A 23,419-nucleotide genomic window follows, 5' to 3' on the forward strand; every position below is an offset into this window, starting at 1 on the left:
ATGAATAAGAATGTTGTATAAGTAATTTACATGGTATACTTCCATTCTTTTTCCATAATAATTTCACCTTAATATTATTGTATTAATTTATTTTTTGTTTAGAAAACAGCACATGCTACTGTGACATGCACACATCCTGTGACATGGATGCTTTTAGTACAGAATGCATTACCTATCATCCAGGAAGAAAACTTTCTGGTCCTTCCTGAAACATACAAAGCTTCACTGAAGCTGTTGCAGAAAAATGCAAAACTCAATTATGAAAAAAAAAATGCAAAAAAGGGATTATAAAAACCAATTCCATATGCTAGATACCTGGCAGCAACAGCAAACTGTTCTAACTGGACAAAATATTTCTGCATGCATATACAAATACAGCAGGTTAACAAATAATGACTTAGATACGTCTAAATAAATTCAAAATCACAGAATGGTTCAGGTTGAAAGGGACCTCTGGAGGTCATCTTGTTCAAGCCCTGTACTCAAGCAGTGCCAGCTACAGCCAGTTGCCTAGAACCATGTTCAGATGGCTTCTAAGTGCCTACAAGGACAGAGACTCCACAACTTCTCTGGGCTACATTTTCCCATGCTCAGTTACCCTCACAGTGAAAATGTGTTTCCTGATGTTCAGGAGGAACCTCCTGAGTTTCAGCCAACTGCCTCTTGCCCTGTCAGTTAAAGAGGATGTAACAGTCTTCAGGGAACCAATTAGATGGAAGCTGATTTATGTATTTTGTTCTCATGTCCAACCAAAATGTGTAGCACAGAGAATTCCGGCAGAAACTTCAGTTCATTTCAGGAAAAGAAACAAACAAGTCTTGCAGTTCATGTTGAAAAGTCCTCAGCACTGCCAGTCACTCATGGATGACATTTGGCATTGTACATGTCTTCAATTCCAAAGGTGTGAAATATTGCCTTCAGTCAAAATAACAAGCATTTACCTTCAATCACAAAAATCTCAGCATCAGATATCACACGATGAATATTTAAAATTAGGCAGAGGGTAGGACATGCTGCTTTAAATTCTATTTCAAGATTAGTTAAGCTGCTGTTCTTCAAATTTCCACTACAGCTAATTCATTTCCACCTCCAGTATTACCATTTTTCAAAATATAAAAGATTTGTTTCTTCCAGCTGGTGGAAGATAATAGCCATGTCATAGTGTTGCAGAACTAAGTCAGTGCACCAGCCTAGGTAATGTCACAGAAGGAAGCCTCCAGCTCCTGGAGTCAGCCCTGGAGATTTTGTGGTGGTCCCATAGCAGATAGAACGTTGGCAGTGGCAGTTGGTAAGAAAGCCAGCCCAGAACGTGTATGAAAAGGGCTGTGCCAGCCCAGTCTGGTAGGTGAGCAGCCAGGTGAGATGGGGCAGGGGTTGCTCAAGGTGACTGAGGATGGCCACTTTGTACTGCAGTCACTTTGTACTGTGGACAGGGAAGCGACCGGACCATGGAGCACTCCTGTCCTTTTCTCTGCCAATGAGCTGTACAACTGCACGTTCTACAGGACAGATAAGGCAGCACCAACCCCTACTCCACTGTGTTCTTACAGTGATCTGGAAGCTCCCCAAAGCCATGGGAAAAGGGGCTTTCTGCCCTTTCTTACTGAGGTACCCTGGGGCCAAGGTGCTGGCACTAGCCGTAGTGATGGAGTGGCCATGTACAACTCAGCAGAACGCTGGTGGAAAAAACTATGAGCAGGCAGGTGCAGCGGGGAAGCGAGTGCAGTGCACAGGGGCAGGGGCTCCCTGTGGTGGTGGAGGCTGGCTGCTTTCTGCTGCAGTTGGATGTGCAGATGGGGAAATGACCTGACCACAGTACGCTCCTGTCATCTCCCTCCTCTGCTACTGAGCTGCACCATTGCCAACAGTCCTACAGTACAGGTAAGGCAGCACCAACTCCTGCTCCATGATGGTCTCACAGGCAGCTGGAATATCCCCAAAGCCATGGGCAAAGGGAACTGTGTGCCTTTTTTCACTGTGTACCCTGGGTCTCAGCTCCTGTTACTAGCCCCAGGGAGGTAGCAGCCATACCAGATTGCATAGAATGCTTGTGGTGGCCAGCATGGTTGCTCCAGCATTGGTGTCTCCTGGCCATCAGGTAGGCACGTAATGGACAGCTTTCCTATGAGACTGGAAGAGCCCTAGGAGGAGGGCAGGGGCTACTGGTGGCAACAGAGGGTGGCTGCTTCAGTTGGTGGTTCTCCCGTCTTTGACAGTTGCAGCACTAAACAGGTGCATGTGCAGACCTTGGCACACTTCTGTCCTCTTCTTCCTCTGCTACTCAGCCAAGGAATGCTGCAACTTTCTGCAAGGATATTGACCAAACCATAAAGAAACATATTATCCTGTACTTCTACACTTTATCTAGTACCCTGTGACAGTGCTATGGTCCTACAGGCAGCTGGAAGGTTCCCAGAGCTGTGGAGAAAAACAGCTCTGCAGCACCCACATTTTTGTGTGAAATTTATTACAGAATGAAAAGTTTATAAATACAAATTTCTGACTCAGTAACCTATTTTTCCTGAACTTAATTTTCTTGAAGGCTAGTAAAGCTATTTTGCTGCAACCAATAAAGTAAAATACTATGTGGCTACAGGATTCTTCATTCAGAAGGAAAACAAATCACTATAGAAATGGCTTAGACAATTAAGGCTATTTTAGTTGTGTACCTATACATTATTTCACTATGTAAGTGCTCCTGAGTAGTGGTAGGAGCAGATAAAGTTTTGAAACAAAACCAGATTTTGATCAAAACATGATCAAACTCCTTAACTGTGCAATAACTTTACTAAATGCTTGACCTAAAAAATAACTGCAAAAGTTCAAAATCACAACTTACTACAATACGAGGGCCAAGTGACTTTTAGATAATGCCATGTTTCAAGCACAGAGAAGAAATAAAAATGGTAAGTACAAGCTCATATAATACGAATTTCTTATTTACAGGTCAAGCAAACAAGTTCATATAATATGAATTTTTTATTCATGGGTCAAGCAAATGTTGCAACACAAGCAAAAGTCTCATTAAAGTTGAATTATCAAGTAATACACAGATGCAATTGGAAGACATCCAGCAAGCAACAGGTACATTAGCAGAATATATCTTGGGACTGGATGATCTCCAATGAGCTCTGCTGTAATCCATTTTCCACTTGCTAATGCCATCTTTGAACAATGACGGAAAATATGTATTAAGTTCAGCAAGAATGCTTGGAAATGTATTAATGAACTCATTTCACCTAAAGAACCTTGAAGAAAAGGATTCACCTTTGTATATTTATTATGCTTGTTACTGTTTCATACAGTCAATGACAGTACTTCTGACAGCTCCCAAGCTAGAAATCTTTTTCTGATAAAAAGGAAAGTTTAAAAATTGAGACTCAGTGAGCTGAAAGTGAAGTAATAAACCCCTCTTTTATTATTTTTTGCTTTTCCTTCACTCCGTATTCTACTTACCTGTTGTACCTGCTGTTTTCACTCATAGTGTAATGACTGACTATCTGTAGGTTCAATGTTGTCAGAAATTCCATCCTCAGAATTTGAACTAAATTACAACTCATACTATGGCTAGGGAAGGGAGGTCTCAAATCACTTTTGAAAATGGAGTTCTGATAAGTGTTAGATAATTTTTTAAAAGTTGCTTGATTTTCTAGTACCTCTTACTGGAAGACACAATATTTGATGTTATCACTAGGATACTTTTAATTTCCCTGTGTTTCTGTCCTTGTCCAGTTCTCCCGATTTTTTTTTTTTTTCTTTTTATGGGATTTTAAAAGCTAACTTCATTTGTTATCCTTTGTATTAAAAATCATAGATAAAAGTGATACAGAACTAACCAAATTCAATTAACTTCATTACAATAAGGAGGACCTTGAGATTTCTGCCATCATTCTTAAAGTGTAAAATGCAAAGGCATTACTGTGACTATTAATGAAATTGATGTAGGAATGAAAGTGTGTTAAGCATAATAACAACAAACATGGTATGAGACTATTAATATAATTAATATATTTTATTAATATAAGTTTTTAAATAGTCACAAACTAGGCAATGTCAGAAATTAATTTTGCCTGTTGATCTCAATTAATTTTCATTGGATTTGTGTGTATGCATTCTTCCTTTTAGTTATTAGTACATTTGATTAATTCTCGTTTGAGAAACTTCTTTCAAAACTGAGCAGTAACAAGGATCTAAGAACATAATTATTACTTACATACAATGTAATTATTTAGTATTTGCCTTCAGGAGAATTTGAACCCAGTCACAGGGCACCCCTGTGCTAACCAGTCTTCCTTTATAAAAATGAATAAACAAATGAAACTGCAGTTTCAAAAAGTTCATAGATTACAGAAATGATGATGCTACTAATTCCAAATTTAAATGACTTGTGCCCAAGTTTTTTTCTGTAATTGTTGTATGGTAGTGTATGAAATGGTACTGCAATAGTGCTAGGGACAAAGAAGAAAAAACCCTAAAAAGTAACAGACTTTCAGCCACTGAAATCTATGAATAGTGGCCATAGTGCCCCAAACACATCAAGATTTACTCAGAAAAAAGCTACAAGAGCTTGTGCTGAATCTAAGAATGGTCAAAAAAATCTACCAGTTTACTGAAGAGATAAGGACAATACATTTTAATTGCATAGAATTGTGTAGATAACCTGAACACTGCAACAAGCAACAAAATGCCTGTTGTTAAACCAGATTAGAAAATACTCTTCCTTTGAAACTATAACCCCATCTAGTGGGACTCCTTTTTAATAGCTGATAGGATTTGACCTGTTTCTCACTCTGAGTATTCTGTGTTAGTAAAGACCATCAAATAGAAGTGGCAGATTCCCAGGTTTTGCCTGCACCAGATTTCTCCTTAAAGTATACTATCTTTGCTACCGTTATTGTTACTTTCTCAGCAACAAGAGTGGACGCATGCAGGGAACCATCTACTGTATTATCTGGATGAGCTCTGAAAAGGCTTAGTGTAACACTGTGGGGAAAAAAAAAAAAAGTTAAGTATCTAGTTTTATGAGATGTATGCTATTATAGCTAGAAAAGTACAGGGAAGAAGTAGTGTCAGTCAATGGTCTCTGTAGTACTTTACTGATTTCTTTCAAAGCTGTCTGCGGTCAGAGGAAATTAATAAATTACAAGGGGGCCCAAGACCATAAAAGAAAACAATCTTACTGTAGTGAATGTTGGGGACTAGGCTATCATGAATTTGAGCAAAGCAGTAATGAATTCTGGCAGTGCACACAGCTAAATGGCAGTATGAGCACATTCCACTGGTTTTGTTCCTTTTGCCTTTAATAACAAAGCAATTGAACAGGAAAGATGGCTAGTCAGTCCTAAAATCTTCTCACCAGGAACTGTGATGTATGGAGTAAGGAGAACATGGAGGGTGTTTCTGGTCCACAATACCTATAGCTCTTATGATTGTAACACATAGCTCAGACCAAATGTAGAAACTAAGGCAACCCTGCAGAATGAGCTGGCCCACTCCTTCCACACACTATGGCTTCATTGGCAGGCGTCTTCAAGTTTTTATTAACACCTCACTGAGTAAGAGGATCTTCATCAGCACCCTGCCAAGACAGAGCACTCTACAAGCTGCAGGAATCACTTTCTCAAGTTCTGCCTGTGCTTAAGCTGGGCCCAACCAATGACATCACTTTCTGCATTGAAATGATTCTGTAATCTTCGGTATTTCTTTGATCAGTAATAACGGTTATTAGCACTGACAGACAAATTACCATCAATTTTCTAGAGAGTATACACCTGATGACACAAATGGGGCAGTTATACTTATGTCAGACCAGCTGCTGGATACTTGCAAAGTTGGTCGGACAGTGCTATTGTGGTTTCTGCTTCAAAGACTTGGAGTCTGTAAGACTGCCAAGACTCAAGCCTTAAAATAAAAGAGCAGATATGCAGAGCTACACCAAACTTCCATCTATCCTGGTTCAGAGACATAAGTGTATGTTTATGGAGAAAGTGAAAAATATGAGCAACAGCAGAAGGATCTTCCAACTAACTCAACCACTTTCATGCAGCCAGCAGCTTAGGACTTTAGAAAGTTTAATAGCCCTTAATGGAGTTTTATTCCACAAATTTGTGTCATTCCCTTTTAAACCACTTGTACTTTTGAACCAAAGTATCCTATGGAAATGAGTTTCATGATTTAATGACAATTTGCCTGGAAAACCACTTGCTTCTGTTTGTTTTATACTTTTTACCTGATCATTCCATTTAGTAGCTCCTCTTCCTGCACTCAGAGAGTATAAAGTAATGATGACAGACACTTTCTCCACACCAGTCAGGTTTTTATGGGTCTCCACATGCTACTTGTGTGTGTGTGTGTCTGTCTGTGTGTTACTTCCTTTTTGCGAAGGGGGTAAGAATGGCATGCAGACTTCATGGATTCATGATAAGTTGACATAGTATTTTAAGCTTTTTTCTCATCTAGTTACCCCCTAATATTTTTTTAATTTGTTTTCCTTTCTAACCACTTCTGAGCATTCAGAAAACTACCTATACAGTTTCTACTATCTTTCCTAAGTAGAAATAGCTAATTCAGAGACCTATAAACCCAATGACTAATCAGAATTCTTTTCCCCTAGATGACCTTCTTTCATCAACACTTTCAGCAGACATTTTAGCTTTGACTCATTTATTGTTCTACAATTCTTCATTGTTTTCATCATGCTGAGTAGCATTCTGCAATAAACTTTGTATCTTCGTTACTAATCCCCCCTCCAGATGGCTTAAAAATATTGCTTTAGTCTAAAAAGCATACAGCACAGAACTGAGACAAACTGTACTAGTAGCATCTCTTCATAAACTGAGTATTTATTCTTTCTTTTTGCTTCCAGTTATTTGGTTAACTGGTTCTTCATAAATATTATATACCTAGCTCAGCATGTGAACAAAACTCTTCACACTTAAAATTCTTTACATAATAAGGACATATTGCCATAAAATTACTGGTAGCTGTCTATCAAGTCTGAATAAACTGCCATAAAAGTTGATGGAAGAGTTTCTGTTGATTTGTATATGAATTGAATTAAACACTTCAGTGATATATGTGAATATTTTAACACGGACTTTTTCAAAGTACAATGATGATTCCAAGCAATATTTTTTATGCGAACCTGATATGGGGGCCAGAAACCTGTCTACCTACAAAAGCTGACATATTAAGGTTATAAATTCATACCTTTCTAACTGAGGAAGCTGTTTGAATTAAAAAAGGTCTCAGTATTTTGCAGCCTGGTAATCAAAAAAAAAAACAACCCAAAACATTGAAAACTGTAAGGGATTAAGTCCCTTGGTTTTCAATTAAACGGAAAAATGGTTGAGTCTTCAAAGGAGAAAAAAATGTAACTACATTTCATAGTGGTGACTACTTTTGAAGAAATGAAAGGTTTCATAAGAGCTTCTAGGTTACCAGAACATAAAAAGTGGAAAGCAAACATGAAATTCTACACACAATTGGCTTGGGCAGGCTAGGAAAAGTAGTTTTAAAGAATATTTGTGGATCTCCTAATCTCTACATAAGAATTCTAATCTTCAGTATCTGTTTACTTCATAGTGTCCAGTTAGTTTAGTGATGGACTTGGCAGTCCTGGGTTAAGAGTTGGACTTGATCTCAAAGTCTTTTCCAACCTAAATGATTCTATGAATCTCTGTTCCTCTTAAAATGTTGAGGTCTACTTTAAACAAAAGGGCTTCAAAGAAAGGTCATACAGGGGAATGCTTTCAAGTCAACGCATGCTACTTTGCTGAAAGAACAAATTGTTAAATTGCAAACATACCACAGAAGGCAAATTTCACTGTGTGCTATAAAGTATCTAGCTTGTAATACAGTGACAAAACAGATACACAGGAAATAGAAAACAGCATTTTAAACTAACATTTATTATTCCAGCAAAGGGAAAACTACTGATCCTGCAAACAGCTCGGTACTTAGCGAGACAACGGCTTGACCCCAGTAACAACACATCGTGACTTGACCCCAGTAACAACACATCGTGACGGAAGTGTCTGCAGGACGGAAACCTCTCGGCGTCGGCCACACGGACGCTTTGACCTCTCTGGCGCACAACCCAGGCTGGACGGGCCTGCTCGGTTGGTATTTAATGGTCCGTTAGTAACCACAGCCTTCTCTGTCAGCGCTGCGTTACCTCCAAGCACTCTGTTCATGCACATCTGGCGAGCTCAGAGGTATGCAGTCCCACATGTGACAACCGGCTGGCCCCGTAGCGCTTCAGTGACAGGAAAACGAGCTCGCCATCGCACTCACCCGGTGGCGAAGGGCCGAGGGGGCCGTAAGTCTTACTGAAGCCACTCAGGGCGCTAAGTGGGAAGAGGGTCACTTCTCACGGGGAGGCCGGCAGCCCTCGCCGGGCGCGCCCCTGTGGGGCAGGCGGGGCGGGGCGGGGCGGGGCGGGGCGGGGCGGGGCGGGGCGGGGCAGCCGGCGGCGCCTCAGCCGTTACGGGCCGCGCCACGCGCGCCTCCCTTCGAACCCGCCGGAGGGGCGGGCGCGCGGCTTCCGGCCGGCCGGCAGCGGGTCGGCGGAGCGCAGGGGCGGGCCACGCGGTCACGTGACCCCGACGGCGGCGCCCCGCCCAGGCGGCGCGGCGGAGGCGGGGGCGGGGGCGGGAGCCAGCCTCAGCCCGCACCGCCCCCACCGCTCGTCCGGCCCGGGCGATCCGGGAGGATGGTGGGAGCGAGATGAGCCCCGAGCCGGAGCCGCCGGCGGCTCCGGCCCGGCAGGGAGAGGGGGGGCAGGAGGAGGAGGAAGAAGAAGAGGAGGAGGAGGAGGTGGCGGCGGCGGCGGCGCCGCTGCCGCCGCCGAGGGAAAGCGGCGGCGCCAAGCGGGGGGGCTGCATCATGCTGGTGAAGAGGGTCGGCCTGAAGGTGGGCGGTGGCGGCGCGGTGAGTGCGGGGCGGGACTGGGGTCGGTGTGCTCGGCGGCGGGCGGGCGCCGCAGGCCCGGGGGGCGCCGCCGCGGTGCCAGCAGGGCCGGGCGGCCCGTGGCTGCCAGCGCCCGCCTCGCCTCCCGGCGTTGAGCGCCCAGCTGCCCCCGGCGCGGCCCGCGGGGCCCCAGAGGGCCCTGGGAGCCCGCTGGAAGTAGAGGTGCGGTGGGGTGGCGGGCTCCGCTGGCAGCGGCTGGCGGCACCTCGGGCCGGGCAGGCCCTGAGCGTCCCGCCGGCCGCGCCTCCTCCCTGTCAGCGCCAGGTCTCTGCCAGCCCCAGGGCATTCGTTACTAGTTTGCCTCGGGCAGAGGCGACTCCGGTAAGCAGGTGGTTGTAGACAAGTTTTCTTTAAACGTATGTAAATCCGAGGTTCCAGAGTTCTGGGAGGCGCCTCTTGGCGAACCTAACCTGCAGAGTTATCATGCAGCTTTAATAACTAAGCTCGTTCTGTTTCATCTCTTCCCACTACATTATATATTAAGATGTCCTTATGCAAATAAAAGGAGTTGGAAGGGAGTGGTCCGTGCACTCACTTGAAAGCGTCTGCAGGAGGGTTGTGTTCCTAAGTGTGGCAGTGGTGCGTGTAACTACTTCTAGAGAAACGTGCTTACAGTGACTTAAGCTTTTCCCTTTGTACGTGTGTGCTCACTGGATGCCTTAAAGCCAGATCTGAGATAACACCTCCTGAGCTTTCTGCAGTAGGTGGGGACAGGTGACTTGCTGCAGGCAGGATGGCCCGGACTGAGATGATACAAGCCATCCCGTTTTGTTGCCGGTGAGTCCAGGGTATGAAATGGGAGTAGAGGAACCCAGGGAATGCACACAGTAACAGAACAGGTGATCCAGTCATTGACAGTTTTTGAAGTGCTACAGATGCAAAACTAGGCAACGTCTTGCTGTGATAAATCTCTTTTGGCAGATTGAAATAACGTAAATTTTATTTGCAACCTGACACTAGCTGTTAATAGTTTTTTAGACTATGTTCATGTTTGGGTATTCCTGAATAATGTTTTTAATGATAATTTTCACACAAAATTAGATACGCTGTAAGCATTGCTTATGCCAAAAAATTTTAGAACAATGTTAAGTTTGTTTCAGGGAGTCAATATGTGCGAAGCCAGTCACTTACTTTCCCACAGATCTGCTACTGGAGAGAGGACAGTTTACTGTGTTATGTTAATATGAAGTGAATGAACTGGTAATATATTTAGCTGAGCATTAATAGTGTAGTATTAGTGTGATACCATGGCTAGAGCTCAAGAATGTAAAAAAATAATTGATATCAGTAGGTTGTCTCTTACTCATTGCTGATGAAGGTGTTAAGATACTTTTAATACATGATTAATCCAGAGAAGAGGAAAAAAAAAGTTATGTGGAATTCATTAATTAAATAAGTTATTTTATATAAGTTAATTCCAAAGTGACTGCTTCACACTTCTTGTAACTGACCACTTCTGTATTTGAGTCTTTCAATTCTCTTTTAGAAATGGTTATGTTTTTCAAGAAGCAGGTTGGACTCCTTCAAGAAGTGCTATGGATGTCTGCTTTATGATATATTTGCTATTCCAGGTTTGTGTACAGCAGCTACCATTTTGGACTCTAGAGATGTATGATGCGGTAACCTGGTCTGAAGTCAAAAGAGGTCTGAAGTGAGAATAGGAAAGTAACTGTAGAAGAGGCCCATTGACTTACTAGTTAAGAAATGTAAGCTTTCGGTTTTATCAGCATGGATGATGTCATTATATAGAAGAAAACCAGATACATTTAAATATGAACAAGGGGTAGGAAATGGAGACTACAGGTGGATAATTTTTTTAAAAATCTGGGGACTTTCATTTTTTTATTTTTTGAAGAAGAGTAAAACTCAGGTGGAAAATAAATCCGTAACTGACACAGGCGCTTACCTGTTTTGTGTTGGTTTTTTTTGTATTAATCGTGGAATGCTTGTTAAAGTCAGATTAAGAATTAAAATAATGCTTTTCAGTACTTAAAGTATGCTGGTTTATCAGTCTGAAAATTTAGCTTCTAAATGACATAAGTTCTTAATTTATAAAATTCTCAGCTTTTGCTTCTTGGGTGTTTTTTTGCCCCCTCCTTCCTAGTTGTGCCCTTAAGGGACTTTGTGTGCCTGTAATGCATCTCCTACAAGAGAGAAAGACTTGGGGGTCTAGCCTTACCTTCTATACATTGGTGTAGGAGTAGTACAATTATACTTGCATCAGCTTAGGGTCTGCTTCACAGTTTTTGACTGAACAGTCTGCTTCCTACTTTGTTATTGCAGTTCCTACACCTCCCTGTGACTCTCATGTGGCTGTCATATTGCTAGAACTCTGTCTGCCTAGACTTTATTGGAAGAGCTTAGTAAAACTAAAATATGAGGGCCTGGATCATAGCTGTAGATTTAATTGTAGAGATTCTCTTTGATGTCAGTGGGAGTGTGTCCCTGGCATTTGAAAGTGGAAGCTTGCCCTTTAGGCTGCTGCTGAAGAAGTAAATAAATGGAAATTTGGTGAGCTGCTGCTTTGGTCTGTGAAGGATGTTTTAATTTTTATTCTGATTCTTTTGTCACATCAGATCAGTAGGACAGGTGGAAGAGTATGACCAAGTCTGTCAGGTTGCGCAAGGCTTTCTCTCTACTCCTGCAGCTTGCAAATAACAAGCTTCTAGTTTTTGATTGATCTGTAACTAATTTGACCCTGTTGAATGCATTGGTTTCACTGAATTGAAGAACTAAAATATAAATGCTGAATGAGTGATTTTTTTAATGAATTGAGTTACTGGCTCAAAACTACTAAGAACAATAGTATGTTTAAGTAAGTTCCACTGGAATTAAAGCAGTTTGGCTGTAATACCAGATTTCAGTGAGCTTGAGAAATTGAAGTAAATGATGCTGTGAACATTTTGTTACTGGTTATGCAATCTTGTTCCATCTGAATTATGAGCTCTGGTAGTATAAAACTTAGCGTGACATTCAGAATACTCATACCACGTACTTCATTTCTATGCAACCTTTTGTCAGTAGAATAATGCCACACAAAGGAAGCTTTTTAGCAAAATGAAGTGCTGTACTGCCTAAATAAAGTGGTTTTATGGGAGAAGTCCAGAAATGGGGTATCTCAGAAGAAAATACACATAGATACCTTTTTGGGAATTAACCATACGTTGGTTTCATGTTCTAGGAAACTATAAAATGCCTCGTCCAAGACATCTGTGTTTTTTAGAAAAATAATGAAAGTAATCTGAAGGTTAAAACTGTACATTTCAGAAGTTTATTAGCCTTTATTCATTAACTGTTCTACACAGCAAAGCACAACTGCTATATACCCCCCAAATTACAGTTTTTTACCCTTACTGATAGCATTTTTGGTTTTAATACTTCATAAAAAATACTGTATGGTATTTTAAGTTAATTAAAAAGAATTAAAAAATTAATTTAAGCATGATTAAATTTTAATGAGACACTATTAAAACAGCTTTCAGTCTAGTAAGCTGGTTTCTTAAATTTCTTGCTTGTAGGATTTAAATTGAATTGCTAGTAGTAGGCACAGTGTTCAGTGTGCAGTTTGGGTATTTAATCCTTTGTGGAGCACTGTTTTCTCACACACAAAAATTAATTTTCCTCTTAAATTTGAATAATTGGAGATGAGCAGTGTTGCCTTCTCAAGGTTGCCAATGTCATTCTGATTCTTCCCATCACATTAAATTAACACTGAGTCTGAACTGTGAACCATTACCGGGAGTTACTAGCTGCTTATATTCATGCTGAGAGGGCACTTCTACTCTTCTGAGTTTGCTGTTACTGATCCTCCAGGTTCTAGCAATTTGGAAGGTTTGTGTGTCCAGAGAAAAGCGTGCTTGGCTAGAGCAATAGAAACTTAATTATATAAATAAGAGTTGATATTTTAGTATTGAAGTTCCAAACTTAACTACTGGGCGATGAGCTTGAGTAATTATCTACCTCATGGAAAAGCATGTGAATTAACTAAGAGTCTGTGCTTTTTAGAGGAACTTCTCAGTGTCCTATGTCTTTCTACATTTTAGGGTGAAAACTTCAGCCTGCAGTGTGGTGTAGTGTAATACACTGGTTATATATTATCTCTGTAAAAAGTAGTTTAATTAGACAATGCAGTACTGTCTAAAGCTGAGCTTTCAGAATGTGGGAGGGCATATGGTGATTGTTCTCTTGGATGCTCTTCCTACCCTTGATGGCCTCAGCCTCAGAGACTGAACCAGAAATGGTGTTTTACGCCCCTCAGAAGATTCCTGCATGGTAAGCTTGTCCAGTTTAAACTTAAACAGGAATGTGTTCCCGACAGAAGAATGATTTGGCAAGACATTTTAGACCCTGAGAGTAAATTGTGTGAAGTGCCGTGCGATTTAAACTTGCTGCCTCAGGTGCTGCTTATTTTCCTGTATTTTAGTATGAGAAGACGGTGGCAATTTTCTTCACAGCTTTCATGGCACTCCAAATTAAATAAATCCCAGTTGTATCTTTCTGCAGATGTTTCGACTGCAGCTTGGAGAAACCTACCTCAGATTTCCTCCCTACCTTTGGCAGTGTTCTTTGTCCTTCTGTAGGCCTCATGCTTCTGTGAAATAGGCTATTCAACAGTGTGTATTGCTTGAAGCTTCTGAACAAAACAAGCAGTCATGGGTTAAGAGGGAGGCTTTTTACATAGATCTAATAAAAATGGTTACAAGACCAGAAGCAGAGGTTAACAAGGCAGGCACATCACATGTTTACACAGTATTACAATGATAATTTTTCTTAATCTGATGTATTTTTGAATACGCTTCTGTAAGCCACTGCTGAATGCTAAAGTGGTGTCTTTCATGGAACTGTTTTCTCTGTGTTCACATTCCTAAGTAGTAGTCGTCCTGTATGTGAATTTAAAACTGTTTTTTTTCATGTTTGCAGTGGTTAAATTTATCTACATTAAAATTAATCTGCCATTTAATCAGTTTTACCAATTCCATCAACTTCTGATGCTCTTCACCACTGCTTTCTAGCTTCCATAATGTGAATTGTGTTTTGCCATCAGTGAACTTTGTCACTTTGCTTGCAACCTTTGTACAGTTCAGTTATGAATATGTTGAACTGTATAGGCACTAGGACAGAAGACTGGGACACATCTGGTAACTTCCTGCTGCCGTGAAAATTTAAGTTTTTTTAATTAATCCTGCTGCTTTTGTTTTTTCTTTTTTACTATTTTTTTAAATTCCTGTGAAGAGTTTATACCCTTTTCTGCTTGCTTTAAGAGCCTTTGGTCAGGCCTTTGAGTAGATTTACTTGAATTTTCAGAAGGCTTATTAACGTGGTCTTTATCCATACACATTCTTTTGAGAACTCCAGGTTTCTTAAGGCACAATTTCTCTTTACAAAAAAGGCACAGTATCTCTTTGCAAAATCTGTTCAGGCTTTTCCGTTTTGAATGAGTTGTGGTTCTGATACTCTAGACCTGTAGAATATGATTTAGCCTAGCTTTTTCTTGGTAGAGTGCATCACAGTCTTGGTGTCCAGATACAGATCTGCTTAAGGTATTTCTTTTGTAAATGAATCCAAGTTTGGACCACGTGTAAGCAGAATTGGTTATGATTTCTATTCCAGCTCACAAGGCACAAATAAAATGCTAAAGGCTGTGATGGATTGGAAAGCACTTTCGCTGGGAGTATTTTTGCTGTGTGTTCAAATTACATGTCATGGACTGGGGTTTGTACACATAATCACTTGGTGTTTGCTTCTAGTGACAAAGGCAGCTAAGGTCTTCAGGATGCTTTTTGCACTTGAGTGAATTTTTGCTGGTTCCAGCAAATGGGGCATTTATGGGGAACAATTGGCATTAAGGTGGTTTCTAAATACTTCAGCTTGAAAATGGAAGTTAGAAGGCACTAGAAGGGGCAGTATGCAGTATTGCAAACATGCAATATACCTAGAGAGCTACCTGGGTAATACATGCAGAGAAAAGAGCATCCATAACATAGTGAGATGTATTGGTAGCATAATATTTATGCCAGAATAAGCTAAAATAATTAAACAGTGATGTAGTAAAGCAGATCAGGAAAAGCTTGCATTTGAAATGGCTGAATTTTGGGGGGGAAACTGAGAAAACTGCAGTGAAAATAAATGTCGAAGGGGAATGTGCTTTATAATTTGGCATGAACTTAAGGTCTGAATGATTCATACGTGAAAGCATGTTTCTGAAAATGTTTTACTGATTCTATTAGTTCAGTTCATAGTTTTCTTGAAAATATGAGAGTTGACACAGTAGATTGCCGTACAGGTGGTTGTGTAAAAACATGTAGCAAGTAATTTTTGTAGGGGGAGAATATTGCTGTAGGTGTTTTTTTAAAAGAAAGTAAGAAAACTCTTCATGCACATCACTGTTGGTTTACATACCATAGAAGGACAGTGAGTGCTGTTTGCAAAGTTGCCCCTGTAGTGGAAGAAGAACAAGGAGCTAGCTTGTTCTTAGGCTCTACTGAGACACCCGACTGCCTTGTGGGAAGTAATTTCCTGGAGGAGGCTGGTGGGGGTGGTGGGGAAGGCAAGTTTCTGTGATTGTCTCTTCAGAAGTTCAGCTTGAGTTCAGTTGTCATCTGTGTGAGATATAATGGGGTTCTTCAACTGGAAAGGTAATCTGGGGAGGTAGCTTCCTCCTCAGGGCAGGATCAGCTGTGAGGCCTGAGCAGGTTGCCTGGGGCTTTTCCAGTTGGGTGTTGAAAACCTCTGAGGACAGAGAACATGTGTCCAGCTCTGTGGGTAATGGGCTCTGCTGCATCACCCTCATGGGAAGAAAAAAGCATGCTGCGTTTATCCAATTGAGTCTGTTTCTTAATCTGCCTAGCAGGACTATATTGGCAGTCATCAAAATGTTAAAAGTTTGAGAAGTCACTCTGGAAGACTTTGGGTTTAGAACAGTGAGAAGTAGTTTTGTAATGAAATAAGCACATTGCTTAAGGGAAACAAACAGTTAAGCATGTTTGAATTTGGATGTTGAGGTGCTTTTGCAGCCATTTGAACAATTTTAATTGTTAAATTATAGGTTTGAATTAACAGATAGTTACCTAAAAATTGTGTGAATAAATGAATGCTGTGAATTCTAGCTTTGCTCTGGAGATCTGGAACTGGCTTTAAAATTGTGTCATCTTGTGGAGTGTATTAGGGTGAATTGCACTAGTGCTCCTTCAGATTGTCTAAGATAACGGTATTCTTACTGACACTACATTGCAGTTTTTTCCCCTTTTCTGTGACCAGTTCTTGCCAGCTGGGTTTATGACCTTCACATCTTCTCATTGGTTTATTAATGTTCAACAGCTGTGTTCTGCTTTAAAGGAACACAACAGTTTGTATTACATCCGAGTAGTTCTCCCTCTTATCTTCAGATTAACTTTTGGGTTTATTCTGCCTCCAATAAAGCCAGAAGAAAAAGTGATTGTTAGAACTGGGTATAGGTGAAAAGAAGCACAGAAGGAGCAGAACTGTAAAACTGGAGAAATAGTAGATATTTTGTCAGAAGTTCTAGGGCTTCAGGTTTTATAATGATAACCTTAAACTTTTATTGTTAAGCATTTGAGATTACGTAATGTTTTGCTTGTATTGATTATGCAAGTAACAGCTTGACCAGCAGCTGCGTTTGAAAGCAATTGTAATGTTCATATGTAGTTTCTCAGCCCACACGCTGGACTGTCATATGAAGGTCTGTGTGGATAGAAAATAAGCCCATAACAGGTTTTAAGACTTTCCTGAGGGCACTTAATTTTTAATAATGAAAGCAACTTGTTTGTTGACCCTATCTGCGCTATTTCTGAAATTGTATTTAAATCTTTTTAACCATAAATAATTTAGTAGCTTGTTCTCATTTTGTCTAGTGCAGGGAGCCTAAAGCTCTTTGTGCTTCAAGTTTATAATGATTTTTTGCATGTGTGTCTCAACTTCATTCTTTGTACAAATTTCATGCAGTTGCGTTCTGTTGCAAAGCACTTTCTCAGTGTAGAAATGAGCCAGACATTACTTGTGGAGTAGCTTCATCTTAAAAACAAGTGTGAAGTGTTTTTAGAAAGCTCTTTGATTTCAAAATGAGTAAAGAGTTTTTACTGCTTTTTCATCAGTGGTCCAGGCTGTGTATGTGATCAATCATAAGCTGTTTTCCTTTCTTGAAAATAACCTGATGCTTGATTAAAAATTTGAAAGCTTTTGTTGTAAGAGTTTTTAGGACCTACAGAAAAGATGGGCATTCAGAAGTCCATTGGATGATGTCATTGAATTTTCCTGTTTGCATGATTTTACTTTCCTAGTACAGCCATTTGCATAATTGTTCTTGAATTAATCTAGACATTTAGGGCTCTGTAAAGAAAACTGAAAATCATCAACTAGAGTCTATGGGGATCATAGGTAGCTATTAGTATGTCTGATGTGGAATACTTGACTTCATTTTAACAGGTGAATGTTCCTTTCAGGATTTAAATTCTACTTTTCCAGGTCATGTCTTGAATCTGAAAGCCCACAGAGATTTCTTCTTTTCAGTAGTTCAGTGCAACTATTTTTAAGTTGTGTGATACTGCCAGAAATCATTTGAAGACTATTTTAATCTGGAGTAAATACTCATTTAGGGGTAGTACAGCAAAAAACAGTAGTTTTGAAATGACTTCTGAGTAAAAAAACGAACTTATGCATGTCTTTTGGAGTATGCATTTACATCATCTTTCTGGTAAATCTCAGATCAAATTTACATGTAATAAAAACATAACAAAAACCCCCAAACACTTCAAAACTTCATTTTTAGTGTCATTAGAAATGTTTGCTGAACGCAAACTGGAGGTGTATGCCTGTTCCAGAGGAAACTGTTGTGGAAGGGGACCTCAGAGTTCAGTGTAATCAGTGTTAAGTGCTAGTCAGAGTGACATACATCTTGGCAAAAAAATACTCCTGAAATTGTTACCCTGTTACATTATGTAGAAGTACTTGCGGACTTCTTAGATCTTAGATAAGGAAGTTCTGCTCCTCCCCACCCCCAGTCTCCAGAATCTTTGCTATTTAGAGATTTAAAATTGCATGGTAACCTATAGAGAAATATTAAAAATGCTTGAAATTATCAGCCTCCCAGAGATACTATTTGATCTATGATGTTATCGTATTATTTTCCAGGAGAAAAAGAACTGTTTTCTTCAAGTCCTCAAGTTTTGAAGCAAGCTGCAATGTAGAAAATTGTTTGAATCTTATTAGGTAGAAAAAATGCTTGTCTGGGTGACTTTTTGCTACAGGTTTTGATGAACTCTGAAATATTTAAATACTGTTAGAGATCTGAGCACTTAAGCAGTGCAGGCAGTAGGGATTTCTTTAAAAATCTTTACTATAGGCAGTTAGCTTAAATGAATCTTGTAATACAAGTGTTTTCTAAACCTGTAATTCCTGCCAATCTAGGTGAAAGTTACTGAGCAGGAGAGAAACACTGAATGCGTCTCTGCTCTACCTTTATCATAGGCTGTCTTGACTTCTTTTGGTTCAGTGGGAGACTCTGAGTTCCGTTTTCTCCTTACTCTCCACCTGCTGAAATGACACAGTCTGGTTGATACTTGTACTAGATTATGTCTCTGCAACAGAATCCTGCATTAGTAGCTTGCGTAATGTACACAAGATGTATACTTTTATATTTTGGATAAAGTTCAGGTATGTATGGCCATACCAGGTGAAAGCGTTGTACTGTTCCTTTCTAAGAACTCCCAGTCCTGTGGGAGTGTAATGGCTTTGGATTGGCTAGAAGCATTGAAAAAGTATTTTCTACAGGACAAGTGATAAGGAAAAGGGTAATTTTAGAACCCAGAAAATTTGTAGAAGAGCTACTGTGGCAAGGGGCACAGAAATGGAAGAAAGCAGAAGCTGCTTAAATGTGCATTACCCAAGGGTTCTGCCTGGTTCATCGAAACAACAATTCCAGATCTCTCATCTGGGATCCTGTCCTTGGATCTTGAACAGCAGCAGTTTCACAGCATCACGAGCTCTTCTGTAGTTTGTTAATTCTTCCTGGGATTACTTGTTGACCAGTAGCATAGCTCCTGGATCTCTAGTCCATGGGCACATACAAGCATGAAATCAATTTATCACCTGTCCACAGAAAGCAGTTGTACAGATGGCATAAGCTACCCCTTCCTTTCTCATGCTTTGGCACTTTCAAATAGAAAAATGGATGTTATTCTGATCGTGTGCATTGTCACAGCTTTGTTGGAACAGTGATGTGATTTTCGTAAAGCAGATATGTTCTGTTGCCACTTGTGGAGGTTAGTAGGGAGAGTTAGCATGGTTTGTCACGCTGCAGTGGAAGGGTTGTGATTAGTGCTTATGAGGGAGGAAGCCTAAATGCCCCACTGGAGGTGAGAACAGTACAGGGCAATGTCAGGCATGGGGAAAACAGTTCTCTTCAGTCAGCAAGAGTTTGAGGGAACAAACTCTCTCAAGTGCCCTAGAGATTTTTAGTAGTTTCGTAATAACTGTTCTCCACCCTTGTTTGGCTTGTTACTGTTCCCAGGGGCTTGGTAGTAGGTCATCCTGAAAGCTGGCTGTGCTCAAAATACATTTGTAAGAGATCTTTGCACATGTAACAAACTGGATATGTACAACAACTGTGTGTGTTTTTCTTTCTTAGCAACAAGGTATTGGCCGGCCAAGTGTATACCATGCGGTGGTGGTCATATTTCTAGAATTCTTTGCTTGGGGACTCTTGACAACTCCAATGCTAACGGTAAGTATTACTGCCAAGATGACAGCTGAGCAATGATGACAAAAGTTATTTTTCTAATTCCTAGAGATCAGGGGTTTTAATTTATTTTACATTTCCTGCTTACCTCATTAACTGAATTCCAGGAATCTTAACATTCAGCATTGCCCAATAGTAGTGTACTGCAGCTGAGATATGAACTGCTGAAACACTAAAAGATAGTGAAAAATAAATTAGCAGTACACTGTACTACTCTTTAGCTTTTATTTGCCTTTTAGAGTAAGATCAGTTTAGTGTATAGATGAAAGTGTCTCTGGAAACTCTGGCTTTTTTAAGCCTTCATAGTTCAATTCATCTTCCAGTCATAACAACTGAATAAACTATACATTTCATAGTAATCTTTGTATGCTGTTGTAGGCTGGCTGTTTTGTCAGCATGTAGTTGGAAGTAAAACATAAAGGCTTTCATGTAAGAATTAGATTTTATAAGTATTTAATCTGAAATGCAGTTTTCCAGACAAATAGATAATTTGAGTGTTTGGTAATAGGGTATGAAGTCTTTCATCTGAGGACATTGGTCTTACTGAAATCAGGCCTGACTTAACTGAAGTCATCAAAATGTGATAGTTCACTTTTTCATCAGATAATAGAGCATTTTGAACACATGACAAGCAAGGGATTGAAAGACCTTGGAGTTGATAATTTTCCTTCCCCAAAATCCAAAGAAAATCATCTACATAACTGTTGAAAGGGGTTTGTCTAACCTTCCTAAAGAGAATCACTGACCTTGGTAATGTAACTTAATAATGAAAACCATGTTAACAGCCTTCCTTGAAGTAGATGTCTCACTAAATGACCATCCTTTCATGCTGTCTTGCCAGTGTCAACATATAGGGAAGCTTACAGAGTTTGGTTTTTTTTTCTTAAGCAAAATGCACAACTTGTAAGTCGCCCAGGCTTGCCAGTTCTCTTTTAAAGGGATAATGTCCAAACAGTAGTCTTTAAAAAAGCCCTCCACTTTATTAAAACTGTGTTAGAGGGGTTCTTCAGTAGTTCTTCAATAGTGTATTCCAATTGAAATAGTTCCATATGAATTTCTATTGTTAGTCACATGCAGCTGAAATGTTAGTTCTTGAAATTAGTATTTATCATTGTGCTAGGTCTAATAGGAGTGTTCTGAAATGCTTCTATTGTAAAGCTAAATTCTTGTTTTGACTGAAGTATGTGGATTCAGTACAGATGTGGTCTTCAATGTCTTGTGCTTTGAATGCTGTGTCCCTCTCATGTGGTCTTGAGTACTTGAATAAGAGGCTGTTGCATTGGACTGAAAACAGTTTAAAGCACTGAGTTACAGTAATGGTGTAACATCTCAGAGACGTGTAGATGACTTCAGTGTTCTTGAGGTGATCATCTTTATTTGTAATCAGCTTTGCATACACTGAAAGGCTGCTGTTTGTTTTAAATAATTTCAAATCTGGTTTGATACTTTCTCCATTCATACCATAAAATCAGTGGTCAAACAGGTGCAGAATTGGTTTAAATACCTAAACAGAACATGAGACCAAAAGGAGGAAGGGGTGTAAATAAGCAGAATTATCTGACCAGTAGTTAACATAGGAACAACCACTTTTATTAAACCTATGATTTGAGGATCTCAGTCATTCTTGGAAAACAATGCGGATACTTTTTGGTGACACAGGTATTGTGTTTCTTCAGGCTAGTGGCTTTGTCAATATGCATATAAATAATTTCTGCAGCTGTTGGTATTTATAGATAACAACAGCAAATTATTTTGAAGTGTGTGTGCATACAGGCTCCGATCATTGCAGTAACTTTTTTAATTGACATAGTAGCACCTACGAATCCTTTTAACTGTCTTTTACATTTGTGGTAAATCTGTTTAGTGTAGATTAACTTGCTTGCCCTTGAATTGAGACTGCTGGTAAGGCACTTACATGAATTCATAGCTGGACTTAAAGCATACGTGAAATGCTCAGAACTGTTAATAGTATTTTTAAGCATCTACTTGTTTCCCAGAAGTGTTTATAATGGTATGAGTATTGAATATCTGCAATTTGTTTAACAGCAGTTTGAACAGTGTTTTGGGCAGTTGTGAATATAGCACTGTTTCTTTTCTTGATGGAGTAAGTTAGCTGAATCTCATTTTCACTCATAATTGGTAACAATGATAGAGTCAGCTTTTTGAAGTTATTATATATCTCAAGAATTCTGTAATTTGTACCACATGGAAATGCTTTTTCCTTATGTTGAACCCTGTTTTGAACAAGTACCCACACCAAACAGTCTCCACAGTACAGTGTAGTTTGTGCCAGCAGAGGGATTTATGCCAATACATTGATATTAAACCTTGACAATATTTTCTTATGAAAATAAATAAGGGTATAACTCTGAGTGAAGATAACCTTTTTAACAAGTCCTGGTAGAGCTATCCTCTTGTACAAATAATATTCAAACTTTAAACCAATTTTCTCATGTCTGTCCTGATTCAAATAATGTTTTTTTCCCCTGTCAGGTCTTACATGAAACATTTTCCCATCATACATTTTTGATGAATGGTCTTATTCAAGGTGTTAAGGTAAGGTATTTTTTTTAAACGTGTGACCTAAATATTCTGTATGTTCCTATATTGTAATTTGTCTCTCCTGCATTCTCTGTAAGAACATAAAAAGCACTGAGAATGTAAGTAATTCTTAAAACATTTTGTCATTGTAATGGTTGTGTTCTTGGGCACAGTTCAAGTTTTGCTGCAAAATGGTAGCATCTTGAAACAAGTGGAATATTTCTCAGAAGTTTAAAATCCTCTCATCTGAATAGGTACCAGTTGTAGCTATTGTAATCTTGATAAGGATCCTTCCGAGAATTGTGGTAGGTTTTTAATATCTGCTTCCTAATGTCAGATGGTTTATATCAAAAGCAGATTAATGCAGCCATGATGATACTATTAAGATAAAAAATGTAGCTCTTACAAATGCTGTGATTTTGTCCGAGACATAGTATAAAAGCTAATTTTCATCAGGGTGGTTTATTTTTTGTCTTCCTGGTCGTCTTTTAATCAAAATTTGAGCGTTCTGTGATAGTGAATATGTTCAGAGCAGCTTATAACTTACTTATACCACTGCATTCACACAGTGGTCATGCTGGATTGTTGCCACAAAAAAAGCTTGCCAAATTTCTGTAACGTAAGTAAAACTTGAAACTCTCTTCTTTGCTAGCTGTCTTACTGAGAGTCTTCAAAGCACGGAGTGTAACTTATGACTAAATTAATTTATAGCACCCAGAAATGTATTTAACTTTGTATTCTGTAACAAAATCTGAAGTGTTGTTTTTAGTTGAAGTACATCACATATTTTAGATGGACTTGCTGTCAATATCTTCCATGGTGGATTGGCAGAACACCATGCACTGGGCATGTCAGGATGTCTCAGACTGAAAGAATGAGTTTGCATTGTTCTCTTAGAAAAACAGAGTTCATGTTCCTCTTCCTGTTTTCTTTCAACTCTGTTCCTTCACAGTGCAGTGTAAAATATAAGTAGTGAATGGAAGGTTCCCCATATATTTTCTACAGGGCATATATGTAAAAGAGTGCATTGATACACCATGATCTTAATGTATGTATTGCTCTAATAGGTGTAATAAACAGGGGAGCATGGCGTGAGCTTGGACTTCAGTGTCCAGTATTTTCTTAAAGTGCTGTTTATGAAACATCAAAAGTGTT

General features: G+C 39.7%; 1 protein-coding gene across 1 annotated transcript in view; it reads left to right on the plus strand.

Moving 5' to 3' along the window:
- Positions 1 to 8,644: 8,644 nt before the first annotated feature.
- LOC119141422 (hippocampus abundant transcript-like protein 1) overlaps positions 8,645 to 23,419 on the plus strand; it is a 31,762-nt gene continuing 16,987 nt past the window's right edge. The window contains exons 1-3 of the mRNA XM_037373755.1: positions 8,645 to 8,931; positions 19,613 to 19,708; positions 22,217 to 22,279. Of these exons, the coding sequence (XP_037229652.1) occupies positions 8,728 to 8,931; positions 19,613 to 19,708; positions 22,217 to 22,279 (363 nt within the window). The 5' untranslated portion in view covers positions 8,645 to 8,727. The remainder of the gene's footprint in view (positions 8,932 to 19,612; positions 19,709 to 22,216; positions 22,280 to 23,419) is intronic.

Source organism: Falco rusticolus, chromosome Z, assembly GCF_015220075.1.
Source record: "Falco rusticolus isolate bFalRus1 chromosome Z, bFalRus1.pri, whole genome shotgun sequence".
NCBI classification, from domain to species: domain Eukaryota; kingdom Metazoa; phylum Chordata; class Aves; order Falconiformes; family Falconidae; genus Falco; species Falco rusticolus.